The following is a 27,918-nucleotide window of genomic DNA, read 5'->3' as shown; positions in this document are numbered from 1 at the left end:
GTCCCGACTGTCTATTCAAGTACGCCAAACCTATCACGGTGGACATCCACCCCTTGGTGGAGCCCCACCTCAATGGGGCGGTGAGGCAGCGAGCCATTGAAGCGCGCCTCGAAGTGGAGGTCCAGGCATTCGAGCGCCACCGTGAATGGTCGCGCCGCGAAGCCGAGGCCTACCACACCATCTTCCGGTACCTGTCCCCCCAAATCAGCATTCATGTCGCAGGACTTGAGACGTCTCGCGACCTCTGGAATGAACTCGAAGAACGATACCGGCGAATGGAACTCGCCACGTTTTGCGAGCTGTTCGCCCAGCTTCGCGAAACAACCGGCGAGCGCTGCGGCAGTGCGCACGAATTCGTTGATCGTGTACGGTTGCTCGTACATCGGTTGAATGCCATCGCGCCTGGATCGATTGGCGATCGAGCACACATTGCGATCTTGCTGACGCAGATCGGACCGGAATACATCCTGGTAGTGGATGCCATTCAAAATGACAAGGATCCGGTGAATCCGACAACGATCGGAAACCGTCTGTCTAATGCTGAGCAGACGGTGCGGAGAAAAGAGGCTCCAACACCCCCGCAGGCAGCATCTGGCCCGTCAGTCAATACGGTGCAACAGACTGCCAAGAAATGCAACTATTGCAAGAAGCGCGGCCACGTGGTCGCGCAATGCTGGAAGAAACAGCGAGAATTACAGTCGTCCAGGGACCATGCCCTGAAGACTGAACGGAGTGTTTCCGGCTCACCAAGAAACAATTTACAAAGTATACCATCAAGCCAGATGGAAGATCGGCAGGGCCCGCCGACTTCCAAGAGACCGAGGATCAATATCGTGAGGGCGAGGGTGACGACCCTTTATACCCACGCACCGCAACCCCGGTGGATCCTGGACTCGGCCGCCACCAGCCACATCTGCTGGGATCGAAACTGCTTCAGCAGTTTGCGGCCCCACCGCGAGATGCTGGACACGGCGGGCGATCCAGTGGAAGCCGAAGGGATTGGTACGGTGAAGCTCACGCTCCGGGGGAAGTTCAACCAACCCCTGGTGTTAAAGAATGTATACTTCGCGCCACGCGTCGGGATGAACCTGATCAGCGTGCCGAAGCTGTTGCGAGACCGCTACTCGGTGGTGGCGCACCCATAGAATGTCTTTGTGCAACGCCGAGGACGGACCGTGGGGACCGCCTACCATGCGGAGGAGGATCTACTGATCCTGCGGTGCCATGTGAGCAGAAGATCTCGAGAGCGAGTCCAACTGGCGAGGGCGCCGGCGACCCATGGCCATGCAGATTCCCTGGAACCGCGGGCGGTGGCCATGGACGTCGACGACCCTCAGGAGTCAAGTGACGCAGAATGCGCAACGTCAACCTCTGAACTCGGTGGTGAAGCTGTGATACTCGAAGAAGATGCGTGCAAAGGAGTGGACCAGGCCTCCGAAGCGTTGTGGCACGCTCGGATGGGACATCTGAACCGGGGAGACTTGAGGGTGGTCCTCCGGGCAGACCGGCACTCCGTACCGACCGCTGACGCAGGCGCAGCTGCTGGCAACGCCGCAGTGCCCGGCGTGTATGCCGGGTAAGCAGCATCAGAAGAGGAACTCCCGTGCAAGACGGCCACGTCTGCATTCGTCGAGAATTTTTGAAATGATCCATTCGGACATCATGGAGATGCCGATTGCCAAAGATGGCTCCAGGTACGTGATCACCTTTACTGACGATTATTCTCGTGGCTCGTGGGCCTATGCCATGAGATGGAAGCATGAAGCGCTCCAGAAGTTCCGACATTTTGAGGCCTTGGTGCACCGACAGTTCGGCGCCCAGATCAAGAGGTTCCTCACCGACAATGGGAGAGAATACCTGCCGATCGGAACACACCTCGAGACCCAGGGAGTCGAGTTTGACACCTCGCCGCCATACTGCAAAGGGCAGAATGGACTGGCAGAACGCACGAATCGCACTATCCGGGAGCGGATCAACACGCTCTTGTCTGATGCGAAACTTCCTCCTTCCTGGTGGACCGAGCTCTTGGACACGGTGGTCTATCTGAAGCTGCGCGCGCCAGCATCAATTTTGCAGAAGAAGACGCCGTTTGAAATTTTACACGGGAAGCCGCCTCAGCTGTCGCATCTACGACGCATTGGCTCCCGTGCCTGGGTATTGATCCCGAAAGAGCATCGAGCGAAACTCGGACCCCGATCATCCGAGTGCCGATTGCTAGGTTATTGTGAACCAAACCAGTACAAGCTGTATGAAATTCATTCAGGGAAGACAGTCTTTTCCCGTGATGTCGAGTTCGAGGAGAGGACCCCTGTGGCGCCACTCATCGAGGGGGAAACAGGCAACGACCTCCCGGACAACGCTCCTCCATCACCTGTCTTTCCACCAGCGGTGCCACCTCCATCTAGCGCATTGCCTACGCCACCTGCATCGCCTCCGGACTTGGCTGAACGACTGACAACGCCATCTCAGCATCCGGAGGAAACACTTCCACCGGTCAATCCAATCGAACAGGAAGCAGAGTCCACACAGGATCTCGGCTATTCCATCTATGGCCGCAGAAGAAGACCCTCACGGCGCTTACTGGAATCACTTGGCAAGGTGTACACCGCAGGCGCACTGAATACCGCATCTGCGAGCACAGTCGATCCATCGACTTTTCACGAGGCCGTGTCGGGCCCGAATCAACTGGAATGGTGGGCAGCGATCCAGAAAGAATATGCGTCTCTTCTCGAGCACGGAACATGGGAAAAGGTTCTGCGAGAGGACGTACCAGCCGGAGATCATGTGATTGGCTGCAAATGGGTCTTCAAGACCAAAGCCAACGGAACGCGCAAAGCGCGACTGGTCATCAAAGGCTACCGGCAGAAGCATGGCATCGACTACCATGAAACATTGGCTGCGGTGTCACGGATGGACTCGGTCCGCTGCATCATCGCCAGCGCCGTATTGCGCGGATGGAAGCTTCACCAATTTGATGCGGTCACTGCATTCTTACATGGTGACGTAGACTCGTCCATCTACATGGAATTGCCCGAAGGCTTCGAAGAGCCAGGCTATATATGCCGGCTTCGCCGCTCTTTGTATGGTCTCAAGCAGGCCCCGCGGATTTGGTACCAATGCGTCCACCGCGTGCTGGCCGCTCATGGCTTCACTATGGCACAATCGGACAACTGCGTGTTCTACAAATCCAATTGCGTGATCTGTGTCTACGTCGATGACTTTCTCGTTGCTGCAGCAAACTCGCACGAGATAGACGAAGTGCAACGAGCATTGGAAAGAGAGTTCCGATTGAACGACCTTGGAACCCCACGTTCGTTCATCGGGATCCAATTCGACTACCATGCCGACGGAGCCGTTTCCATTCACCAACAACAGTATATCCAAAAGGTTCTTTCCGACTTTAGCATGGAAACCTGCCAGGCGAAATCTACCCCTATGAATCCCAAGCAAGACTTGAATCGCCGTCCAGACGAAGAACCTCCGGACGAGGAAACAAAAGCACGATACGCAACCGCCATCGGTTCATTGATGTATCTGATGGTCGGAACGCGGCCGGATATTGCGTTTGCGCTGGGCACGTTGAGTCGCTTCACGTCTCAGCCACAATCGCACCACCAGGTCGCCCTGCAGAGATTGCTTCGCTATGTCAAATCTACGCAATTCGTTCGCATTACATACCGCAGTGGTCAGTTGATCAGATACCCAGATGCCGACTTCGGTGGCTCTATCGTCACTGATGGGGCATACTCCACGTCTGGCTATGTTTTCCAACTTGCAGGCGCACCAGTCTCCTGGTCATCCAAGAGACAGGGGGAAGTGGCCACGTCTACAACTCATGCCGAGTACATTGGACAATACAATGCCATTCTGCATCTGCAGTGGCTCCGCACCTTCCTGGCCGAAACACAATTGTATCGGTCCCCGGTCACCAACATCATGGCTGACAATCAGTCCGCTATGACCCTCTCGCGCAATCCCGAGTTCCACAAACGGACCAAACATTTCAACGTGAAATTCCATTATCAGCGAGCAGTACTCAATGCTGGCGAGATTGGTCTTCAATATGTTCCTACTGAGGAACAGGCCGCTGACGGTCTCACGAAACCGTTGGGACCTACGGCTTTTGCCAAATTCTGTAGTCTCCTAGGAATCGAAGCCTCGGAGACTCGGAGGCAACAAACGTGACAGCGCAGGCGCTCTTTCCACTTTATTTTTCCTCGAAGGTTTTTGAGTGGTTTTACTAAGGCTTGCCTGCACAGCGTTGATCCAGTATCGCCTTGCCATCAAAGCGATCCTGAGGGGGAATGTTGTGATATGAGGCTGTTGCAGATCAAGAAGCTTCCAGTTCTTTCTACGTGGAAGAGATACATGATGCAAGTAGATGCCTTCACTGTGTATATAAATATAGCCTCGTGTCCCCCTTTGAGAAAACAATTAATTCATATACCTCTGAACTACAACAGTAAGTACCGCTCCGCACGAATTTTCGAACTGTTCGAAGTTCGCGAATTTCGGCGAATCGAATCGAATTCGAACCTTGGTTTCGGGGCCTCGAATCTATGGCCGATTCGATTCGTCAAAATTCGCGAATTTCGAACAGGTTCGCGAACTAATATCTAGCCTTTTTAGGAAAAAGGGTCTGTGGAACGAGTTTTCGAGATGCCCGGCCCCTACAAGAATGCTTCTGCAAATATAGTCTAGAATATCAAACACCTGTATGCCCCAAAAACTACTACTGTATAATTATGAAGACTTCCAACGTGCAGCATCTTTCAGCCTTAATAAGGTCCCAAGGGTCCTACCTTTCATGGAGAAACGTCGAATCCCCAGCACATCTCTCCCACCATTGAACAATCTCTCGATATCTACCTCTGCTGCCGGTGTAGCAAGGTGACCTTGTGTTACCTTTGCCAGAAAACTAAATTCAAGCATTTATAACACTAACACACCATTGCTATTAGCGCAGGAACTGTGTATTGTGTCACATCCTGTTCATTCCGCAAACAACGACAGGAGCCTTGTCCCAATCATCCCGGTCAACCGTTTGGGCTTACGCAGTAAATCCGCTCACTGACAGGCACCGCGTTCAGCTCCTGTGGATTCTTCTCCCCCTTTTCCAGATCTCCCATAGCCCAGCATTGCGCAACCGAATGCATTATGGGACCCCACGAGTCCCCGAGCGGCATTAGTCAGCTGTAATGAGTGGTCCTTAGCGAGATGACTCGGTCTCAGACGTGTGTTTGACGCTCCTATTGGTCAAGGGTCACGCCAATCTATGGTCTAGGTGCATCGAAGGATTTGACTGGAGCCCACCATCCTCTTCAGGAATTCTTTCACGCAGAGAGATATTTTCTTGCCCACCTTGCTCACAGACCCACCACATTGTGCAAGGATCTTTTTCTGTTTCCCTGCACAAATCCGGTCTAGGCGTCTATCTTTTAAGACTTCTCTAAATACAGAAGTCTTGGACGGAACAAGGTAATTATTAAGTATTATGAAACTGCGTCAACATGAATGCTGAGCGGTTTTCACTATCTCAAATGACTGAAGCAAGGCTATTTTTCACGACTGTCTTACCTGATGTTTTAGGTGCAGAGTTCTTTGAAGTCATGTCTAGGCGCGGGCGATACGGTTTTACTGGACTTTGACCAGAGTAGATTATGTGACCTGTATCAATACCATCAGTCCAATGGTGTTATGAGTCAAGACTTACGGCGAATCAGAGGTCGGAGACTTTGTGATCAAAATGGCGGTGTGGCACACAAAACGATACCTAGACGTGCCGTGGTGGCACGTACAGTGTATGTGCTCATCAAGGACTATAAATACAAACACGAGGGATACCCCTGGACACAGTACTCAAAGACTCCTGACTGTGCCTTCATGGTCTATCTCCTACGTCGTATCTTTCCTCACCAAACTCTAGGGCTCAAATTGATATGGCGGATATCGATCGACAAAGAATTCTGAGGATAGCAGATCTGGAAAATGAGCTACAGAGATTAAAGGGGGAACGAGCCAAGGCCCAAGGTGAAGGCGAATCTTGGACAGATTCTCGTTCTCAGCAGCACACCGAGCAGGGCATCTCGACGTTTCCAGAATGGTGGTTGAAGTCGGTAGAGCTTGATATGGCGATTGGGCGGGTACATTGTCGCCTTGATGGTGTGTTACCATTAATATAACTCGTGATTGAACCATTTCTCAATGCTAAAACAAGAATGATTTAGAACATTACAGAAGCAGGGATAGCGACATGACCTGTCGGGTGTCAAAAGAAACCACTTTGTCTGTTATACAGATGGCTCGAAGCCTTTTCTACATGAAAGCCAAATCTTACGTTAAGGGATCCGTTCCGGATGATCTTCTTAAGAAAGAGGAGATTCATAAAGCAGCTTGGGGTGGCATGTTTCCGTAATATGACGTCTTACCTGTAATGAGTTTGGGGTAGAGCACAGAGTATTGTTAGCTCTCAAAACCTGTTAGCCTCTCCCATGGGGATGGTTGCAATGACTTTCACTATATTGGCGCCCATGTTTCCGGAGGCGGCTGAGTGTTTCTTTGTTGGAATTCGTACCGCTGTAAGAAGCCCAAATTCAACGAACTAGCCGGTGATGATGGCTTCGAACGAGCCGAGTAGAGGTTTTCACCATAATGGAAATTCCATTATGGAATGGCCCGGCAGGGCTCAATATCACTCCTAGAACAATGCTCTAGGAGATTGTACCACACAGGCAATTTCGACGTTATGATAAACTCCATTCTATCTTCTCAAGGCCTGTTTTGGAGGCTGGTGACACCACGGGAAAGTGGGTTTATCTAGTAGGAGCTTAAATCAAGTCTGGCAGGAGATCAATGAGCATGATCTGTATCAATGACGTCTGCGTGTCAGTATTTCTGTAGTCACCCCTCCTCGGTAAGCTTTGAACTGCTGAAAAGTGCTGTGTCTATTATGCGGTCTGATCAAATAATCTCGCAGAACAAGATTCCTGAGTTCATGTCAGCTATGTTTGAGAAAAGCGACAACCTCCGAGATCCATATCAGTCTGGTTTTTAGTTCCGACAAAGGTACTATATATTCAACAATTGACATACATTTCGCGTCACATACCTGCTGAAGCGCAGGCTATGTTAGCTCTCCAGCTACAGCGGGAATTCGATTCAACACAAGCTGTTATGGGTGCTCGCCACGCCCGGTATGATGCTTCTCGACGCTATACTCAGGTAACTGGCATTATCAGTTCATCCCAAGTCAAAGAAATGAAGCGAAAAGAATATAAATTGACTGAGAAAGCCGATCAAGAAAAAACGAAGCGGAAGTGGAAGAAGGTGTTGGTCGAAATTAGGAAGCATGGACGAGCGAAAAAACGCAGGGGAAATTGATCTAATATTGTATACTAGTAGCAATTTGGTTAATTGATTTATTTACAATTTTAAATTAATTAATTTACTACGTGGTGGTATACTAAATGGTAGTCAAAGTAAAATGTATAAAAAATCTACGGTTTGGATGGGATGTACGGTATGGATGGCGGACCCTCGCTATGCGAGGGTCTGTAATTTTGGTAAAAAATGTAAGGGCCGGTTACACCCTACCCGAAAAGCATCCCGTATGGTCCTCAGTCCAAGAAGCGCGGCCAGTGCAAGTAGTATGATGTCAACGACAAGCGGGACATATATGAGTATGAGTGATCCCGAGCGGGTACGCTACCAGGGATATCTGTGGCAGTGAGCTCACCCAGCAACAACAAGACAACAATTCTATTGAGGCTATACCAAGCGAATAATCGCATCTCTTGGGGTTCATCAAATACCTGTACTCCGTTTTCGGATCTGATCGATATTTGCATGAAAGCTCGCTGTCCACGGCGCCACATTGAAACGGAAGAGCTGAATCATGCTAGGTCAACGACTAGGATTGATGATTATAACCCTCGGTGTCGTGGAGGCAGGAGACTCTCTCTTTCAATGATCAGCGCCATCTGATCTCTAATGTACAGTACCAGAGTCCAGCTCTCGGTTAAAATTTGGAAGTCGATGCATTCATTTTACCCATCCTCGATCGAACACCCATGCATCACCGCCTTTCCTGGGCTCTGCTTTCGCTTCCATCAAGGAATTCAACTTCGCTGGTTATGTCAGACCTACAGGCTCAATAAAAGTAACTTCTTTTCCGTTCTTCATCCCTTCAGCATAGTTCCGCTATTTTATTACCTATTTCATTATCTTTAACGCATGGCCTTTTGCCTATGTCTGCACCTGTGGATTCTTCAACTTGCTATTAGCTCATTGATCAACCATCATCCTCGGTAAACTGCTACATCCAATTAGTCGTGGCTTATGAAGGGTCGGTTTTCATGGGGCTTGCGAGTCATTGAATTGTCTTTTGTGGCTCCAGGCACGGTTCTTGCCAATGAAAATGTGGGGTAAACAGGGAGGGCCAACCCACAACCTACGTCAGGTTCACTCCTCATGATCGGATTCAACGGAGAAGTGAGTAATAGCAAACACAATACGGCAAAAAGGTCACGGCAGGGTGCTTTACAAAAAGCCGAACCTCTTCAGCCCTCTACAGAGCTAAGGAGAGGACTTGTGGTACTCCTTCTGGCGTGATAACCTGGATGGTTCTGTTTCTGCTCTCTGGCATCGACACCGGCTGATATACCTTCCTCGTGTGTTGGGAGATTAACGTCTTAAGTAATAGTTTCAGGAAGATGTCTGTGTTTACTGCTTTTTCCTTCGTCTGCTAGATTTGGCCTTGCATCTCACACCCAAATTCCATGTTGTTGACTATCATTCCTATGAAGATGAGAGATATTCCGAGTGGGGCAACATAGCGACGGCCGATCAAATCAAACAGGGCCCGTAGATGAGAAGACGCCGGCGAGATCGAGCAAGCTTGCGAGGGCCTGCACATTATCAGCCGGCGAGTAGTCCTTGAATAGGAGGGATCACCAGCGGCTTTCCACTTGCAAGCCAGACTCAACGATCCGAGCCGCTTGGTAATGTATCACGTAGACGCCACTTGGATACCTAACATGCTTGGTAGTGATTATTCATTCTAGTTGTCTCCCCGGTTTAGTTTACCAGTACATGGTGTATTGTCACGTACCTCCTTATATTTTCTTCGCATCCTCAACAAGTAGACGCAGCGATTGGTTTCCTCGGTCTGGGTGTTTTGTTTCAAACGCCAAAAATGACGTCTATTTGAGCAAACTGCAACTGTTTAATACCGATTCCCATTTACCAGACCCCTGCATTTTCCTTCGTGTACTCTGGTTGGCACTACTTCAAGGGGGATGTCTCGTTGTCTTCGCATGATTAAAGAGAATTTGGAGCAAGGTACGCGTGCTTCGGAGGAACGGGCATTGTTCCATTTGCTTGACCTTGCGTTGCGCATCGGTAGCGCCCTAGAGCAAGCATGCTCCACCTGAAATGGGTGATGTGAGCTGTAGGTCTTTCATTTCTCGTTTATTCACCGCTGATCAATGCTGAACATTTGAGCCATCGTTGTAACCCCCTCAAATTTAGTCTCCCAATCTTCAGCTGCGACCATCACTGACCCTCCCTTCCCTTCCCCTATACCGGCTCTTTATCTTCCTACCAGGCTGAGTCAGGTTTGCTGCAACAACGGCCGAAAGCTATCTGGGCGTGCGGTATTTAGAGGCGTCAAGGCAGGAACGAGCAATTTTGGGGGTAATCGGCGAAAATGAGATAAGAGGCTCAATACCTTGCCGCGCCCATCCTCGCCTGTCCAACTAAAAGAAGCAACATAACGCTCAATGTGCCTGGAACTCAATTTGCAACCGACGCTACCTTTCCGGGCCTGCCACATGTTCGTGATAGGAAAAGCGCTTGAAATTGGGTTCGCCGGATTGTGGGGCCGCAGAAAGTGGCCCCTCAACAAACCGAAGAGCCCATCTTACCTTGAAATAACAGCTAACTATACAAAAATGTGGGGTGGAGCAATCTAACCAATCCTGCATATGGCTGTGACCGTATCAGCCTCAAGGGCGATTGGGGGCTAAATTCCAGATTCACGATGTTTTTTATACAGGTCGCATGCGTGGGCCGGGGTTTGAACGGGATTTGAAAGAGAAAAACAATCTTACCACGCACGCAGTATTTTGAACGGGATGCACAGACCTACAAATGAGAAAGCCACATGCCTCCTCCATGCTGGGAGCTTGGGGTGGCTCCCAACATTTTATAGATTTCCTACAAAAGCAAAGACGAAGACCGACAACGAATACAATGGTTATACGTTTAGACAGGTTCACTTAGTTGCTGTCTATCTGCACCTTCCATTAGTCACCTCTGCACTATCAGACTTAACCTATATAATTGTTTCCACGGGAAATAAGCCGAAGACAGGAAAAGCAACACATGATGTTAGGGCCCGTTGAAAAGCAAGGAGGTTCGCCTGGCTATGACACCATTATCAGGTTCACACGAGAGCCTCCTCCCATCATACAAAATGGTGATTCTTTTACTGTATCCGTGATGGTGATGTTCGGAGAGTCCAGGGGACTCCCAAGGGCACCAACGCAAGCATTTGCCATCAATGTGTCTCTCGTCGACGAATACGGTGCAAAAACAAGCGGGGGACTACAAGGAAGCTTGACCTCTAATATGCAGTTCCATCCCCACCAACCTGCGAATGGTTTCGCTGTGTTTGACAACCTCGCCGTTTGCCAGACAGGGTCATGGCGACTCCGAATTTTGCTAGGGGCCTTCTCATGCGCCGAAATGACTGTCGAGGCACGTGCCGATTCGAACGTCTTCCACGTAAGCAACGAAACAAAAAACATGGGCGATATACTCCGTATAATGACACAGGGCATATTGCTGATACGTACAAAAGAGCTTTTATCTCAATACCCGTCACACAGCCCGCATTAGATCGCAGGCAAGCGATCTGTGCTGCAACTCCTTTGAGGTTCTTAACTTCGGCGGCCTGAGTCAGGAAGCATCAGCTGTGTTCCGAGGAGAACTGATCCATGCGGACTCGGCGGGCTGTCTATGCAATTAACACATTACAACGGTCATCTCTTCTTTTCGCAGAAGGGGGAAATGGCTGCTTTACCATGCCAGACATGTCTGACGCAAGGGGTGGCAGCGAGCACCACCCATTGGGGGTAGTTCCGTTCTGATAATACATCTCTTGAGGCGGCGGCAGGATGGTCTCATGGTCCTGCGGCTGCTGCTGAGGGGGCAGTGGTTGTCCATGAGCGCCGTGCAGGGCTGGTGGCCCCCGTTCTTTCTGGGCCAGGTGCTACGGGTCCGTTCGGGCCAGTCAGAAGATGAGGGTATGCGGCGTGTGCGGGCACGAAGGCTTGAGTTTGTGATGAGACTGGAATAAAAACGCAATTTTGGTTATATTTAAAACAGCTGCTGCACCGTCCATCCGCGGAGGTTTCGAATCCTGAACAACGGATCTAAGCAGAGTAATATCAGTGCGCCATCACGGCCGGGTGGTTTGGAAGTATCTCACGTACCTTGAGGCGCCGACAGGACCGACAAGCGACGGCTATTTGCTGTCGCGGAGCTGCTCTTTGATAGGTTCCTCGCGGTGCTTGATCCTGGGCAAATTCGGACTAAGCACTGTGGTTCATCTCAAGGTTAGCAATTCAAGTAGACGCCATCGAGCGGGACCTTTCTACCAAATTGAGATGCCCGTTTCACTTAGCGCCAGCCCCACTTGACCTATAATAATATCAAAGACAAGCTAATTCGGCCAATCATTCGGTCTCAGCAGCCGCCGACTAGAGTGCTGACTTCAGCCGCACCCCATGATTGCCAGAAGCTACTGATATTCACTGATTCAGCTGGAGTTTGCTGGTATCGGTCTGGTGATCTGTGGCCTGAACATGCACCACCTAAGCCCACCGCGGGTTCCGAAGCCAACCATGCGAAATTCACTGATTTAATGCTCTACCCAGGTACCGGTAGATATTAGCTTTGGGGTGGATGGAATGCAATGGACAGATGATAATTTCCCACAATCTATTTAGCATTTTATGCGAATTAACCGCTATTATATTTATACAAATACATACATTCTTCCAAGTTACTGGTTCAGGCTTTCGGTTAAGTGTCCGTGCGCGTATTGTTGATAGCGGCGGGGCGATATCATTGGATGCTAATTTGGAAGTCCCCCAGCCAAGACACGGGATGATGTGATGGGCAAAACATAGACTTCCGCAAAGCCCGAACTCGACCCATTAAAGTGGGGCCGAGTGGACTTTTTTTAGAGAAAAAGCCCATGATTTTGCATAAATTATCCCTATCTAGGAAGTTTTTGCATGAAAATGCCCAAAGTTGGGCTTTGCGGAAGTCTACAACACAGGCAGAGGTTGCAGGCGGCAATCCTTGCAAAACGACGGTCATTGGTAGATCGTTGGCGCAACCCCGCTCCAGGTTGCCACCCACTTCATATAAAGGGTTCTAGAAATCCGTGAAAGCCGAGGGCGGTCATTTTTGCCGTAACTCTCCTCCTTGTGGGACCATCCTTACTTACACCTAACAATTGGCTCGCACAACCTCTCGGCCATCGACATGACTATTCGGAACCTCGCTCCTCCATCTAAGCCGTCTATCCCTGCTTCGCTGTGTTTGGACGAGAACAACAAAGACATAAATACGGCTCAAATATGTTTTGAAATGCTTTCCCAAACGATAGCCGCTGAATCTTGCATGGAGAACAGCCAGCGGTTATTCAGAAGTCTTGACTTTAACCCAAGTCCTGATGAGTGTATTGACTTGTTACAACGAACACTGCTCTCCCTTGACCAAGTCTTTCTCGGCTTCCCTCCACAATCCCACGATGAAGTTGTTCTGGAAAGTTGGTCGATGATTGAAAGGGCCAGAGCAATGATGCAATCCACTATCCTGAAGCTTGAGGACCTCAAAAACGGCCCCGAAAGGTCGGTTGAACTTGATCATAACTTTGAAGTAAACCAAAGTGTATAAAATGTGAGTTATGCTTCAAAGGATAAAAGATCGAAAAAAGTAGACATTAACTACAATCACAGGAATACCCTCAAAGCTGTCTAGTTGGATGCTGTTCGAGACTGTCAAGACCACGCGTTATTCGTTACTTTGCAATATTACATACAAAACATAAAGCAAGTCATATCCTATGTGACCAATCAAGCAGTTAGCGGCAATTTACTGCTTCATGCTCTGACACCTATTAAGCTAGCTCACCGCTATTTCCAATTCTACGTCATACATAAACAGATGACAGGTCGAATATAGGCTGTAGCAAACTTTTAAATAATTATATGTTGGCTCACGAAACTTATGCCATGGACCTGTGTCAAGAACTTCGCCTCGATACATATCATCCTTCTCTCTTTCGAAGGTTCTTCTTGAATTAGGGTGGGGACCCTATATCTTTGGGAAAACTTTTTGGGTATTTCCTTGTGCTCTCTAGCTCGTACAAAGAAGCCAATCACTGACTTCGAAAGGAAAAACATTCATGGTTGTCATGTCATCATGACCCCTAATCAGCTCGACATTGACACCTGCGATAAAAGATGCGGCCTCCACGAGTATAGTCTCATCAGCGGAAACCTGCACGCGCTGCCCTTCGAATTCCTCGTCAACTGCGCCAAGCAAATCATTGAAATCACCAGCTGGACGAGAACGAAAGACAAGCGTTGTATCTCCAAGGGAACCTCCCTTATAAGGTGCGACGGGACGCTGGTGCTATCTCTCAACATTGATACTAGATCAATTAGTCGCGTCGTCTCAGATGGTGGCGTCTTCGAGTTCCCTGGCCGCGTTGCAACCGAAATGCTCTTGGATTGGCACTTTAGTCGGTCCAAGTGGATAAGGAAAGGCCCCGTCGCGGATACCAATGTGATCAATAATGTATTGGACCTTCCGAGTGTTCTGGAGCTTCTTGAGAGCTTGCATGTGAATGCAAGCCTCAATATCTCTCCAGTACTGGAAAAGCTGAGCACCATGCCCACCAAAGACCTCCTCTTATGATCTCACCTAAGCTAAGGGCTAGGTAATCTAAAAGTTCATTTCCGCCTGTCGACTCGATAGACGCATAATCGAAAAAGCAGTATAGGTCTTCAAATGCTACGCATGCCTGAACATAGGATCTAATCGAACCCGTGACAAATATTACCACGTACAGAAGGTAGTCGAGGTGGTTGAAGGTGAATGTCCATGATTTTTTGACACCATCCACCCGTCTACTGGGAGATCCGGAAATACCGCTGCTGTTACTAGAGGTGGAAAAGCTTCATCTGTATATGGAAAGGCCTGCGTCAAAGCGGGATGATGACTAGCCCACCAACGGTATTTCCATTTCCCGGTCTTCCGAACTTGCATCTTCGAAACAAAAGAATCCGAGCTCGGATGTGGAAGCACCCAGTGTGTAGCGATGAAGCGGCGTTGGAGGGGAAATCGTGGCCCTGAGTAGCCAGGACTCCCTGCTCGGGCCAGTCTGCGTGGATGACCCCAGAGCCTGGCAAATAAGATGCCAGTCGTTTGTTCTGGAGGGCATCGACAGTGTTCCAAAATCAAGTGGTCATTGACACCGTATCCCCGTGTGCCTGATCCAATACCAGCTGAATATCATTCTACGGGACCTGATCCTGGAGAGCGGCATTTGTGGACTCTAACTCCTGCTGCACCTCCTCCACCAATCAAATCCCTGCGTTGCGATCAGCCTTTCGTGGCGAGAAGACGTGCATATTAAGGAAATACATGAAAGCTAAGTGCATGGTATACGTAAACAAACAATCAATAACGCAATGACAAGGTCAGTGTCAGTCGTAGGGCCAAAAATTAACTAGCCCAGGGCAGTCCCGTAGTATGCATGACCTAAAGATTTCAAAATCTTCGGTGTTTTTTAGCATACATGGTAGAAGGTCATCTGTTTCTCCATCTACTTGGTATAGAAGACCACGTGGCTCCGTGCCATAGAATTTACTTGCTTCACTAAAGATATCCTTGACTGTAGATGACATAGTTAGATCCCATGGGCGGTATCTGGTGCCGTTGATGAATCGACTTCTCGTTGAAGGAGTAGAGTCTGCATTCCAAGATTAGAGGCATTAATTGCGATATAATGAGAAACTCACCGACTGGGCTTTGAGGCTTGGGCTCTCTGGTTCTATTTGTGCGTGGCCTAGATTGTATCGTTCTCGTCTCTGGGGCATCCTTGAAGTTAATTTTGGCGGTGGATTATGATTTTATTGTATTTCTTCCTAGCCATTTGAATAAATGCTTATAACGTCGACCGCCGCGCTTCATAACGAAGAATTGGTCGTCCCCATCCTCTAGCATCAAGATACAAAAGTCAATCGGGTTTCCTTTTCGTTGGATATGCACACGAAAGACATAATAGTCGAAGTCCCGTTCGTCATGTGTACCAATAACGGATTTCGGGATTTCAGAGGGTATTGGGTTGTAGTCGGCACGCAAAGCACACGGTGGCATTTCACTGGGGATTTTGTTCAGCCAAGAATTAAGAAGTCCCCATAACTCTGTCTTGATCGTCTTCTGTTGATGGCTTATTCCTCCTGGCCGAGTTGACGTAAGAAGTGTTGCCTCCGATACGTTGTCACCATCGTTATCATCAGAGTTCTTACGGGGGGCAAAACTAAGCAATGAGGCTGAGCGATCAGTAAATTGCAAAATAAGAACAGCTGCGATATCTGTTGTAGTTCAGAGGTATCAATTGCTTATTATTTCAGAGGGAAACATGAGTCTATATATACAACGAGAAGATCAAGTTGATTGGAAATCAACTTGATTCTTCGCATACATAAGTCGGGATTAATTCCGATGATGCGGTTTGGTTCCTGATCTGCACCAGCCTCATATCACAACATTCCCCCTCAGGGTCGCTTTGCTGGCAGGGCGATACTGGAATTGCGCAGAGCAGTCAGGCCTCGGTAAAACCACTTAAAAAACCTTCGTGGGAAAACAAAGTGGAAAGAGCGCCTGCGCTGTCACGCATGTTGTCTTGGAGTCTCCGAGGCGTCGACTCCTAAGAGACTACAAAACTTGGCAAAGGCTGTAGGCCCCAATGGCTTGGTGAGACCGTCTGCGGCCTGTTCCTCAGTCGGAACATATTGAAGCCCAATCTCGCCTGTATTCAGCACGGCTCGCTGATAGTGAAATTTCACGTTAAAGTGCTTCGTCCGTTTATGGAATTCGGGATTGCGAGATAGCGCAATGGCGGATTGGTTGTCGGCCATGATGTTGGTGACCGGGGACCGATACAGTTGTGTTTCGGCCAGGAAGGTGCGGAGCCACTGTAGATGCAAAATGGCATTGTATTGTCCAATGTACTCGGCATGGGTCGTAGATGTGGCTACTTCCCCCTGTCTCTTAGATGACCAGGAAACCGGCGCACCCACAAGTTGGAATACGTAGCCGGACGTCGAGTAGGCTCCATCAGTGACGACGGAGCCGCCGAAGTCGGCATCCGTATATCCAATCAATTGGCCACTGCGGTATGTAATGCGATGGGATTGCGTAGATTTGACATAGCGAAGCAATCTCTGCAGGGCGACCTGGTGGTGCGATTGTGGCTGAGATGTGAAGCGACTCAACGTGCCCAGCGCAAACGCGATATCCGGTCGCGTTCCGACCATCAGGTACATCAATGATCCGATGGCGGTGGCGAATCGTGCTTTTGTTTCCTCGTCTGGAGGTTCTTCGTCTGGACGGCGATTCAAGACCTGCTTGGGATTCATCGGCGTATTCTTCGTCTGACAGGTTTCCATGCCAAAGTCGGAGAGAACCTTTTGGATATACTGGTGTTGGTGGATGGACACAGATCCATCGGCCTGGAAGTCAAACTGGATGCCCAGGAACGAGCGTGGGGTACCGAGGTCATTCAGTTGGAACTCTGTTTCCAATGCTCTTTGCACTTGGTCTATCTCGTGTGAGTTTGCTGCAGCAACGAGAAAGTCATCGACGTAGACACAGATCACGCAATTGGATTTGTAGAACACACAGTTGTCCGCTTGTGCCATGGTGAAGCCATGAGCGGCCAGCACGCGGTGGACGCATTGGTACCAAATCCGCGGGGCCTGTTTGAGACCATACAAAGAGCGGCGAAGCCGGCATACATAGCCTGGCTCTTCGAAGCCTTCGGGCAACTCCATGTAGATGGACGAGTCTACGTCACCATGTAAGAATGCAGTGACCGCATCAAATTGGTGAAGCTTCCATCCGCGCAATACGGCGCTGGCGATGATGCAGCGGACCGAGTCCATCCGTGACACCGCAGCCAATGTTTCATGGTAGTCGATGCCATGCTTCTGCCGGTAGCCTTTGATGACCAGTCGCGCTTTGCGCGTTCCGTTGGCTTTGGTCTTGAAGACCCATTTGCAGCCAATCACATGATCTCCGACGGGTACGTCTGTTCGCAGAACCTTTTCCCATGTTCTGTGCTCGAGAAGAGACGCATATTCTTCCTGGATGGCTGCCCACCATTCCAGTTGATTCGGGCCCGACACGGCCTCGTGAAAAGTCGATGGATCGACTGTGCTCGCAGATGCGGTATTCAGTGCGCCTGCGGTATACACCTTGCCAAGTGATTCCAGTAAGCGCCGTGGGGGTCTTCTTCTGCGGCCATAGATGGAATAGCCGAGATCCTGTGTGGACTCTGCTTCCTGTTCGATTGGATTGACCGGTGGAAGTGTTTCCTCCGGATGCTGAGATGGCGTTGTCAGTCGTTCAGCCAAGTCCGGAGGCGATGCAGGTGGCGTAGGCAATGCGCTGGATGGAGGTGGCACCGCTGGTGGAAAGACAGGTGATGGAGGAGCGTTGTCCGGGAGGTCGTTGCCTGTTTCCCCCTCGATGAGTGGCGCCACAGGGGTCCTCTCATCGAACTCGACATCACGGGAAAAGACTGTCTTCCCTGAATGAGTTTCATACAGCTTGTACTGGTTTGGTTCACAATAACCTAGCAATCGGCACTCGGATGATCGGGGTCCGAGTTTCGCTCGATGCTCTTTCGGGATCAATACCCAGGCACGGGAGCCAATGCGTCGTAGATGCGACAGCTGAGGCGGCTTCCCGTGTAAAATTTCAAACGGCGTCTTCTTCTGCAAAATTGATGCTGGCGCGCGCAGCTTCAGATAGACCACCGTGTCCAAGAGCTCGGTCCACCAGGAAGGAGGAAGTTTCGCATCAGACAAGATCGTGTTGATCCGCTCCCGGATAGTGCGATTCGTGCGTTCGGCCAGTCCATTCTGCCCTTTGCAGTATGGCGGCGAGGTGTCAAACTCGACTCCCTGGGACTCGAGGTGTGTTCCGACGGGCAAGTATTCTCTCCCATTGTCGGTGAGGAACCTCTTGATCTGGGCGCCGAACTGTCGGTGCACCCAGGCCTCAAATTGTCGGAACTTCTGGAGCGCTCCATGCTTCCATCTCATGGCATAGGCCCACGAGCCACGAGAATAATCGTCAGTAAAGGTGATCACGTACCTGGAGCCATCTTTGGCAATCGGCATCTCCATGATGTCCGAATGGATCATTTCGAAAATTCTCGTTGAATGCAGACGTGGCCGTCTTGCACGGGAGTTCCTCTTCTGATGCTGCTTACCCGACATGCACGCCGGGCACTGCGGCGTTGCCAGCAGCTGCGCCTGCGTCAGCGGTCGGTACGGAATGCCGGTCTGCCGGAGGACCACCCTCAAGTCTCCCCGGTTCAGATGTCCCATCCGAGCGTGCCACAACGCTTCAGAGGCCTGGCCCACTCCTTTGCACGCACCTCCTTCGAGTATCACAGCTTCACCACCGAGTTCAGAGGTTGACGCTGCGCATTCTGCGCCACTTGACTCCTGAGGGTCGTCGACGTCCATGGCCACCGCCTGCGGTTCCAGAGAATCTGCATGGTCATAGGTCGCCGGCGCCCTCGCCAGTTGGACTCGCTCTCGGGATCTTTTGCTCACATGGCACCGCAGGATCAGTAGATCCTCCTCCGCATGGTAGGCGGTCCCCACCGTCCGTCCTCGGCGTTGCACAAAGACGTTCTGCGGGTGCGCCACCACCGAGTAGCGGTCTCGCAATAACTTCGGCACACTGATCAGGTTCATCCCGACGCGTGGCGCGAAGTACACATTCTTCAACACCAGGGGTTGGTTGAACTTCCCCCGGAGCGTGAGCTTCACCGTACCAATCCCTTCGGCTTCCACTGGATCGCCCGCCGTGTCCAGCATCTCGCGTTGGGGCCGCAGACTGCTGAAGCAGCTCCGGTCCCAGCAGATGTGGCTGGTTGCGGCCGAGTCCAGGATCCACCGGGGTTGCGGTGCGTGGGTATAAAGGGTCGTCACCCTCGCCCTCACGATATTGATCCTCGGTCTCTTGGAAGTCGGCGGGCCCTGCCGATCTCCCACCTGGCTTGATGGTATATTTTGCAAATTGTTTCTTGGTGAGCCGGAAACACTCCGTTCAGCCTTCAGGGCATGGTCCCTGGACGGCTGTGCTTCTCGCTGTTTCTTCCAGCACTGCGCGACCACATGGCCGCACTTCTTGCAATAGTTGCATTTCTTGGCAGTCTGCTGCACCGTATTGATGGACGGGCCAGATGCTGCCTGCAAGGGTGTTGGAGACTCTTTTCTCCGAACCGTCTGTTCGGCATTAGACAGACGGTTTCCGATCGTGGTCGGGTTCACTGGATCCTTGTCATTCTGAATGGCATCCACAATCAGGACATATTCTGGTCCGATCTGCGTCAGCAAGATCGCGACGTGTGCTCGATCGCCGATCGATCCGGGCGCGATGGCATTCAATCGATGTACCAGCAACCGTACACGATCAACGAATTCGCGCGCACTGCCGCAGCGCTCGCCAGTGGTTTCGCGAAGCTGGGCGAACAGCTCGCAGAACGTGGCGAGTTCCATCCGCCGGTATCGTTCTTCGAGTTCATTCCAGAGGTCACGAGACGTCTCGAGTCCCGCGACATGAATGCTGATATGGGGGGACAGGTACCGGAAGATGGTGTGGTAGGCCTCGGCTTCGCGGCGCGACCATTCACGGTGGCGCTCGAATGCCTGGACCTCCACTTCGAGGCGCGCTTCAATGGCTCGCTGCCTCACCGCCCCGTTGAGGTGGGGCTCCACCAAGGGGTGGATGTCTGCCGTAATTGGTTTGGCATACTTGAACAGGCAGTCGGGACGCTGTAGGTCGCCCGACACAACATCCCAGACCTGTCTAGCTTTCAGGTACGAGGTCATGAGACGTTTCCAGGTTGCAAAGTTGTCGCTTCCTGTCAGAGGCTCAATGGCCGTGACGACTCGATCGGGCGAGTCGTGGACCAGAGTGGACATGTTGTTGCTTCGGAAAGTGGGGTAGATATGTAACCAAGAGGGTCAAGTTGATTCTCAGGTGAGTAGAGACGGCACCCGAGAGATTGCTCCCGGGCTCATAACCTGTTGTAATTCAGAGGTATTAATTGATTATTATTTCAGAGGGAAACATGAGTCTATATATACAACGAGAAGATCAAGCTGATTTCCAATCAACTTGATTCTTCGCATAGATAAGTCGGGATTAATTCCGATGATGCGGTTTGGTTCCTGATCTGCACCAGCCTCATAATCACAACATGTTAAAATATGATATAAATCTATGTAGCATACACCCAGAGAAAGAGATTGTTTAAGTCTGTCTATCTATACTATGTAGCTCACCTAGTATTTATAGACATGTTTTGTGTGCTCGCTCAGAAGCGAGATGAATTGTGGTCCCCTTCTATGAAGGGTTCCACGGAAAACAAGCTTCATAGTGGTTCGGTGCTGATAATGAGATTCAGGCCTGATAAATCAGGCAATGAGATCTCATAGTCTCATGAATCTCAACAAACCCTTCCCACCTCAATATATATATATGCAACCTACACATTTCAATTAATTTACATACCACCCTTCAGCTGCAATTACAGCCTCACATCGACGATTCATGCTCTGGATCAACCGGTCAAAGTAATCCTGGCCTAGCTCCTCCCATGCTTTATGAATTAATCCCTGAAAATGTGTAACTAACTGCTCTTTAGTCCCTTCAAATTTATCTAGGTCAGGATCGAGGCGATCGATCATTTCTTTTAGCTTCGCCCAGGCATGTTCAATAGGGTTCAAATCCGGCGAATACGGCGGCCAGTCAGTAGTAGGAATTGCATTCTCCCACAACCACGCTTTAATAATTTTAGCCGTATGCATTGGAGCGTTATCATGCATAAAAATACGCTCCGAATTCATAAAAAATTGAGGTAGGTTTTCTTCGAGGGTTTCGAGATATGACTGTGAAGAGAAGCCTTGTCGTGCGGAGAATGGATCGCGATTCATTTGATATAAATCAGAATAACCACCACCGAATATCGCTCCCCAGATCATGATTGAGATTCGTTTTGATTTCGAATAAGTGACCACGTATTCTTTTTTCCATTTTTCATTCCGGTGGTTTAGGTGGAAGACCCAACGTGCGCGCTTCCCTTTTCCAATTTCTACCGAACATTCGTCGGACCAAACCACCCGCTTCCAGTCTTCCCACGTCCAATTCCGGTGCTCTAAAGCCCAAGCAAGACGTAGAGCGGCAACTTCCGGTTTCAAATAAGGTCTTTTCCGTGCTTTCCAATGTCCGTAGCCCGAGGATTTTAACATTCGAAGGAGGGTATCATCGGATACGGTTAATTCACTTTGTTCGCGTATCTCGGAGTAAAGAATAAAGGGATCACGCGTAATCAAACGTAGTATCAAGCTTTTATTATCTTCCGATAGAATTGGGGGGCGACCGGTTCGAGGAAGGGTTTTTCCATCGGCTCGTAGGGATTGTTGATCGAGGGTAAATTGGATCGTTGAGGTAGATAAACCATGAAGCTTTGCAATTGAGGTAATTGAGCAGCCTATAGATGCCTGGCCGGTAATTTGACCCCTTAGGTTTGGAGAGAGTTCAGTCTTCCTCACCCTATTAGAATTAATAGGGCCTAGGGGTGTTCTTGGAACCATGGTTGATAGTTGAAAATGGTGGGTTTATTAAGACGCGATTTAAAAACGCGGGTGTGGGGCCAATTTTACGGAAACTTTTGCGGTAGAACTGTATATCTAGGTTTTATAGGGAAGCACCACCACTTTCTGGTGAACCTCCGTAATTTTGAATTTTTTTTATTTAACGCGTTTTCTTGTGTCTTTTTACGTGATATAGAGAGAATGCTAGTAATTGATTCTAAATCTATAAATTTAATATAATATTACCTTAGGGATCATGATGAGAAACGGACGTAAAACAGAGGTAATTTAATTAATACCAAAAGGGGGGGCTGCAAAATATGGGCAGAACTAGACCTCGCCAAAACCCGTCCATGGGCGGACTTGGATTGGACCCACTTTGGACGGGAGGCTAGGTGTCCGTCCGTGGACTACCCAAAGTGTCCAAAGCCGCCCAAAACTGCATAAATTTCCTGCATAATCCGATGACTCAGCAAATATTAAACGGTTATCTGCACTAGTTACATTCATTACAATTCCTTTTCGTGGCAGCTGTTCTGAGATTATTTGATAATATAAAAATTCTCATGTATTCTTATTCATCCTACATGAATACTGATTTCCTCTCTTGTTTGTGATCATTTGATATGTGCTTGTTGTGCTGTAACTAGGGTTTCTTGTCAATTGGCAATGCTCTGGTGAGACAAATATATATTGTTTCAGTGCACCTCAAGCACAAAATATTAGCAGCGATTTTACTTTAATATCAGGAAAAATAGTAGCACCTCTTTTTCGTTACTCTATCTATACCTAATAAGGATTTCAGCTCTGCTACAATAATTACCCTAAAGGCGTAACCTGCATACGATTAAATACAGCAAAATTCTACATAGCTCTATGCATGTTACAGTGTCCCCACTTTTGACCCATTGGACTATCCAGGAAGTCCAGGTGGACGGACGGGGGGCCCTCGACCCGCCCACTGGACATGTCCATCGATGGGTCAATTGGACTTTGGCGAGGTCTAACAGGGAGGAACGCTTCCCGATGGACAGCGATATCCACAACCCGGTCGTAGGTGGGGAGGATATCGGCGGAAAACTGCTGTGTCGGGTCATCCTCAAATGTGACGAAGCGCGCAGGTTTTCTGAGCGGAGGAAGCATCGAGGGTTTTACCCAGAGCAGAGCAGAGTGTTGTTGTTCAGAGGTATGAAAAATAACTTGTTATTTCAGAGGGATACATGAGCCTATATATACAATAATTTAGCCAAGTTGATTTCCAATCAACTTGGTCGTCTGTATAGACACTTCGGAGCTAATTCCGACGGTGCGGCTTGGTTCCTGATCTGCACCAGCCTCATATCACAACACAGAGTACAGGATGGGATGATAGCCCCGGAACGAAGGCACGGAGTGGAAAGGGTCACAAACCTTGCACCTGTGCGAACCTGGCTTCTAACACTGCCAACAACACCGCGACAGACACAGCCAAATTTCGGCCAAGCTGCCTTATCCCATGGGGTCCTTGCGGTCTATGCAATGTGATGCGGCGACGGGCTTTCTGCTGACTAAGTCGCAGCTTGAAACATTACAGACGCACAGTATCACTGAGAGACTATTGAACGAATTGGTACATCCTTCCATGATATCGGAATGAATGTACCCAGTGAGCATTACATCACATTTTATCGCGCGACCTGGGGATTAATCAACTCATATGTATGAACAAGAGCTTGGCTCGGCTAAGGCGGTGTGCTTTTTCGTCGATTTCGACTCCTTCCCACGCGACGATTCTCTCCAAGTCTCGAAATTTCGAGGCCTCAGCTAGGACAGAGTGGCTCCCTTTCATGATATGTCCTGTTGCCTGCCTTCAGTCTGCGAAACTTAGTGATATGGGTCTTCTGCTGTTTTTACATTTCTGAGAGTATTTCTGGATTGCGCCTTCAATTCCCCTGACCGCGTACCGCATATTTCTATCTCCATCCCCCTTTCTCCAAATTTCATGTACCATGAAACTACTTCTCACCGTACTCATTACCCCTCAGTAATCTCGTGACATGGCCGCGGAGCCAATTTCTGACCAGCTTCTCGGGTCTAAAAACAAGAAAGTTGCCTATTTTTACGACTCCGATGTGGGCAACTACGCCTATGTCTCGGGCCACCCTATGAAACCCCACCGCATACGCATGACGCATAGCTTAGTTATGAACTATGGCCTCTACAAGAAAATGGAGATATATGTGAGAGTTCTTTTCTTCTCTTGCTTTGCCATTGGCTGACGCATGACTTATCAGCGTGCAAAGCCTGCGTCAAAATATGAGATGACTCAGTTCCACACGGACGAGTACATTGATTTCTTGTCCAAGGTTACACCAGACAATATGGATCGCTTCTCGAAAGAACAGAGCCGATACAACGTGGGTGACGACTGTCCAGTCTTTGACGGCCTATTCGAGTTCTGCGGAATTAGTGCTGGAGGCAGCATGGAAGGCGCAGCACGACTGAATCGCAACAAATGTGACGTCGCTGTCAACTGGGCTGGTGGTCTGCACCACGCCAAGAAAAGTGAAGCGAGTGGCTTTTGTTACGTGAATGGTAGGTTCCTTACCCGTAGCAATGTCCTCGCATGTCCTGTCTCTTGAACTAAAACTTTCCAGACATTGTCCTCGCAATCCTTGAGCTTCTACGCTTCAAGAAACGAGTCCTTTATGTCGATATTGATGTTCACCACGGCGATGGTGTCGAAGAGGCCTTTTACACGACCGATCGTGTCATGACTGTTTCATTCCACAAGTACGGCGAGTACTTCCCCGGCACCGGTGAGCTTCGTGACATCGGTGTAGGGCAGGGCAAACACTATGCAGTCAATTTGCCTCTGCGTGATGGCATAAATGACGTCTCATACAAGAGCATCTTTGAGCCCGTTATCCAGGGTGTAATGGATTGGTACCGGCCGGAATCTGTGGTTCTGCAGTGCGGTGGTGACAGCTTGTCTGGTGACCGTTTGGGTTGTTTTAACTTGAGTATGCGTGGACACGCCAATTGCGTCAACTTTATCAAAAGCTTTGATCTACCGACCTTGATACTTGGCGGTGGCGGCTACACCATGCGCAACGTTGCTCGGGCCTGGGCTTATGAGACCGGCATCCTCGTTGGAGAGAGCCTTGGATCGGATCTACCTTACAATGACTACTATGAGGTAAGACAATCTCTTCTTGATAAGGATATGAAGCTAACGGGGCTTAGTACTTTGCTCCTGACTATGAACTCGATGTCCGTCCTTCCAACATGGACAACGCCAACACCAAAGAATATCTTGCCAATGTTTGTAACAAGGCCATGGAAAATCTCAAGCACACGACCTTTGCTCCTTCGGTACAGATGACAGGTATACCACGGAATCCCATTTTGGATGACATGAATGACGAGGCCGATGACTTTATGGATGACCTTGACGAGGACGAAAACAAAGACAAGCGATTTACTCAACGACGATTCGATAAATGCATGGAAAAGGCCGGCGAGCTTAGTGACAGTGGAGACGAAGAAGAAGAGTTAGCCAATGGTATTCGCCGCCAGTCAGGCACTATACGTCGCCGTAATCGACTCAGTTACCGAAACGTCGAGCCGGAGTCTAGGCTAGACATCGTTCGGACCTCGATGCAGGATACTTCGTCTGCGGGTGATACGGACATGGATCTCGTCCGCGCTTGACACACTGTTGACGAATATAGAATCGCCGCAGGCGCCTGCAAATACTGTTTAGAAGGGCAAGAAGGCCAGCGATGTTCTCAGGTATCATTGATAGCGTCCCGACCCTTCTTGTTCCGGCGTAATCTTTCAGAGTTGGCACATGAGCCACAACCAGGAAAAGCACAATTTCTTTTCGATTCTCCGGTTCATGCGTTATCTCTTACCAAATTAGCTTCTAATATGTAGGATTAGCCGATTCAGTGTCGCTGCATTGCCGGGCCAGTTAATGGCTAAATGAATGCCCGCAGGTGCTTAGATAGTGCGAATATGTGTCAGCATCTTTTCATTCTTCGTGTCATGTGCAATTCCTTATTGATCCTCTACACTCGACTAGGACTAGGACTGGCTGGGTGACCGAGAACAGCGGCGACCAGGGAGTGGCCGTCGCTAACCACACTGATTTCCGTATTAGAGTCACGAGCATTAGAGGACTACGCCTGCATACTGTAGGCGAATGGGAACATTGAAAGTGCTATCTTCAATCCATGATAGCTGTAGGGAACTGTAAAAGTCATTATGCGTGGCGAATCAAGCAGACTCCATATGTCATTGGTCTGTCATTTGTTGATCCATTTGCCACTGGATCATGTGCTCCGCCGTAGGATCAAGCTCTAAAGCTTTGTAAACCACCACAAATCGAGCCTTGTTAGTCATTTTTGATAACTCTGGGGTAGCTGTCCGTTATACGCCAATCCGTCTCACCCCGACCGAGCACCGCTGTAGTACAACAAGCGTGCTTTGGTAGCCCTCTTGACGTTGATGCGATGATTGACGAACTCGACGCAAAACCCGAGAGAACCTGAATCAAATGGTGCAAGTTGGAATTGATTTGCGGTATGCTTCTGTTTGGTTCTCAATTTACTTGCGATTCATGAGTAAGCGTCGGTAGACCCTCTTAAGTCATTGCTTAAGCCAAGGTAAATTAGACTCGGGGTACATCATCATCTAGCGCTTATGCCATGCAACAAGCTGGCTTTTAAGAACCGGTAATTCATGCTGGCCCATCCATGCGTAGCCTAGGTACGGGTGAAAAGCATCAAATTTTGCTGCCACGGGACTGTATACCTCCTCTCAATGCTATCAGCATCCATGTAAGCCTGCAGTGGCTGATGTAGCAATCAGTCACGCTCAGTGCGGACAGCCTCGGTGCGAATAGCGTGAGTTGTTTTCGTACAATCAACTAGCTAATACGTGCCACGGAAGCCATTGCATCCCAAATCATGTAGGCGTCTTTCTCTGTAGGATCTAGCGATTTAGCGATTCGAAGTTAGGGGGTTTCATGTAGTCAACAAGGTGCTCTGGGTTGATGCCATCGGAGATAAGAGAACCCACTAGGTCCGTCAACGCCACGGATTGGTCTCTATCAACTGCGTCAATCTATTTGTTCTCCGTGAACGCCTGTTCGATCTGATCAATGAGCTAATCGCTGACCTCCGGCGCTGGCATTAGGTCGGCCTCTGGGATGGCATCTGCTTTGAGCGTACGTGCGCAAATCTAATAGGAACCAGGCCCCTGTCCAAGTGCGCGCTGGCATTGTTAGGGCTCCGAAAGGAATATGATCATTCATGAATATTCATGAATATTTGCGAATATGAATAATATGTGTTGAGTATCGCGGTGGTCAAAGCTTATGGCGGGACTAGCGATGGACGTTTAAATAGATGGGGTTCCCACTTTTGATAGTAACCTCAACAAGAACATTACAACTACCTATCTCAACAGGTTATGAGCCCGGGTGGCTTTACCTTTGGGCACGCAAGCATCTCAACACAAAAATCCTTTCCCTGCCATTACAGCTAAGCTTCTCTATCAGAAACTAACTCCATGAACTTCAGAAACTGATCATATATTCTCAGTAACTTGATGACAATATGAAGTTCTATTGCTCAAAACCCTCTCGAAGCAATAACCTGGATGAACTTCCATTCACTGAAGACTTACAGACAGCATGCCATCATTGCTACTGTTACACTGTCACACTGGCACGGAGTATCGCGGGGTTGCCCCCATAGCCAGGACATGTCACCGTTTGCAGCAAGCCTCGGGAGTTTCTCCTTCAAATAGCCATAGACAGTATGCCATTATTGCTACGGTTGCACTATGAAACTGGCATGAGGTACCGCAAATGTTACCTACTGCTGGGACATGTCATCATTTGCAGCAAACTCGGTAACTATCTTCTCAGAGTCACCAGCCACAAGGC

The 27,918-nt window shown here is 49.4% G+C and overlaps 5 protein-coding genes across 5 annotated transcripts; all 5 read left to right on the top strand.

Annotated features, from left to right (window-relative positions):
* Positions 1 to 5,939: 5,939 nt before the first annotated feature.
* Positions 5,940 to 6,415, top strand: N7471_010591 (uncharacterized protein; the record flags this gene model as incomplete). Its single annotated transcript, XM_057283310.1, has 2 exons — positions 5,940 to 6,143; positions 6,299 to 6,415. 2 exons carry the CDS (start codon positions 5,940 to 5,942, stop codon positions 6,413 to 6,415), a joined length of 321 nt encoding a protein of 106 aa, XP_057132289.1.
* A 3,971-nt stretch (positions 6,416 to 10,386) lies between these two features.
* N7471_010590 (uncharacterized protein) lies at positions 10,387 to 11,029 on the top strand (the record flags this gene model as incomplete). Its single annotated transcript, XM_057283309.1, has 2 exons — positions 10,387 to 10,785; positions 10,907 to 11,029. The coding sequence occupies 2 exons, from the start codon at positions 10,387 to 10,389 to the stop codon at positions 11,027 to 11,029; spliced, it is 522 nt and encodes a 173-aa protein (XP_057132288.1).
* Positions 11,030 to 12,555: 1,526 nt separating this feature from the next.
* Positions 12,556 to 12,969, top strand: N7471_010589 (uncharacterized protein; the record flags this gene model as incomplete). Its single annotated transcript, XM_057283308.1, has 1 exon — positions 12,556 to 12,969. The coding sequence occupies one exon, from the start codon at positions 12,556 to 12,558 to the stop codon at positions 12,967 to 12,969; it is 414 nt and encodes a 137-aa protein (XP_057132287.1).
* Positions 12,970 to 13,497: 528 nt separating this feature from the next.
* N7471_010588 (uncharacterized protein) lies at positions 13,498 to 13,995 on the top strand (the record flags this gene model as incomplete). The annotated part of the gene is made up of 1 exon (XM_057283307.1): positions 13,498 to 13,995. The coding sequence occupies one exon, from the start codon at positions 13,498 to 13,500 to the stop codon at positions 13,993 to 13,995; it is 498 nt and encodes a 165-aa protein (XP_057132286.1).
* A 10,024-nt stretch (positions 13,996 to 24,019) lies between these two features.
* N7471_010587 (RPD3/Clr6 family histone deacetylase) lies at positions 24,020 to 25,676 on the top strand (the record flags this gene model as incomplete). Its single annotated transcript, XM_057283306.1, has 4 exons — positions 24,020 to 24,202; positions 24,257 to 24,557; positions 24,620 to 25,161; positions 25,209 to 25,676. The coding sequence occupies 4 exons, from the start codon at positions 24,020 to 24,022 to the stop codon at positions 25,674 to 25,676; spliced, it is 1,494 nt and encodes a 497-aa protein (XP_057132285.1).
* Between the last annotated feature and the right edge of the window lie 2,242 nt (positions 25,677 to 27,918).

Source organism: Penicillium samsonianum, assembly GCF_028829775.1.
Source record: "Penicillium samsonianum strain IBT 33392 chromosome Unknown utg000006l_segment0_segment0, whole genome shotgun sequence".
NCBI classification, from domain to species: domain Eukaryota; kingdom Fungi; phylum Ascomycota; class Eurotiomycetes; order Eurotiales; family Aspergillaceae; genus Penicillium; species Penicillium samsonianum.
This window is presented reverse-complemented; position numbering and strand designations above follow the sequence as displayed.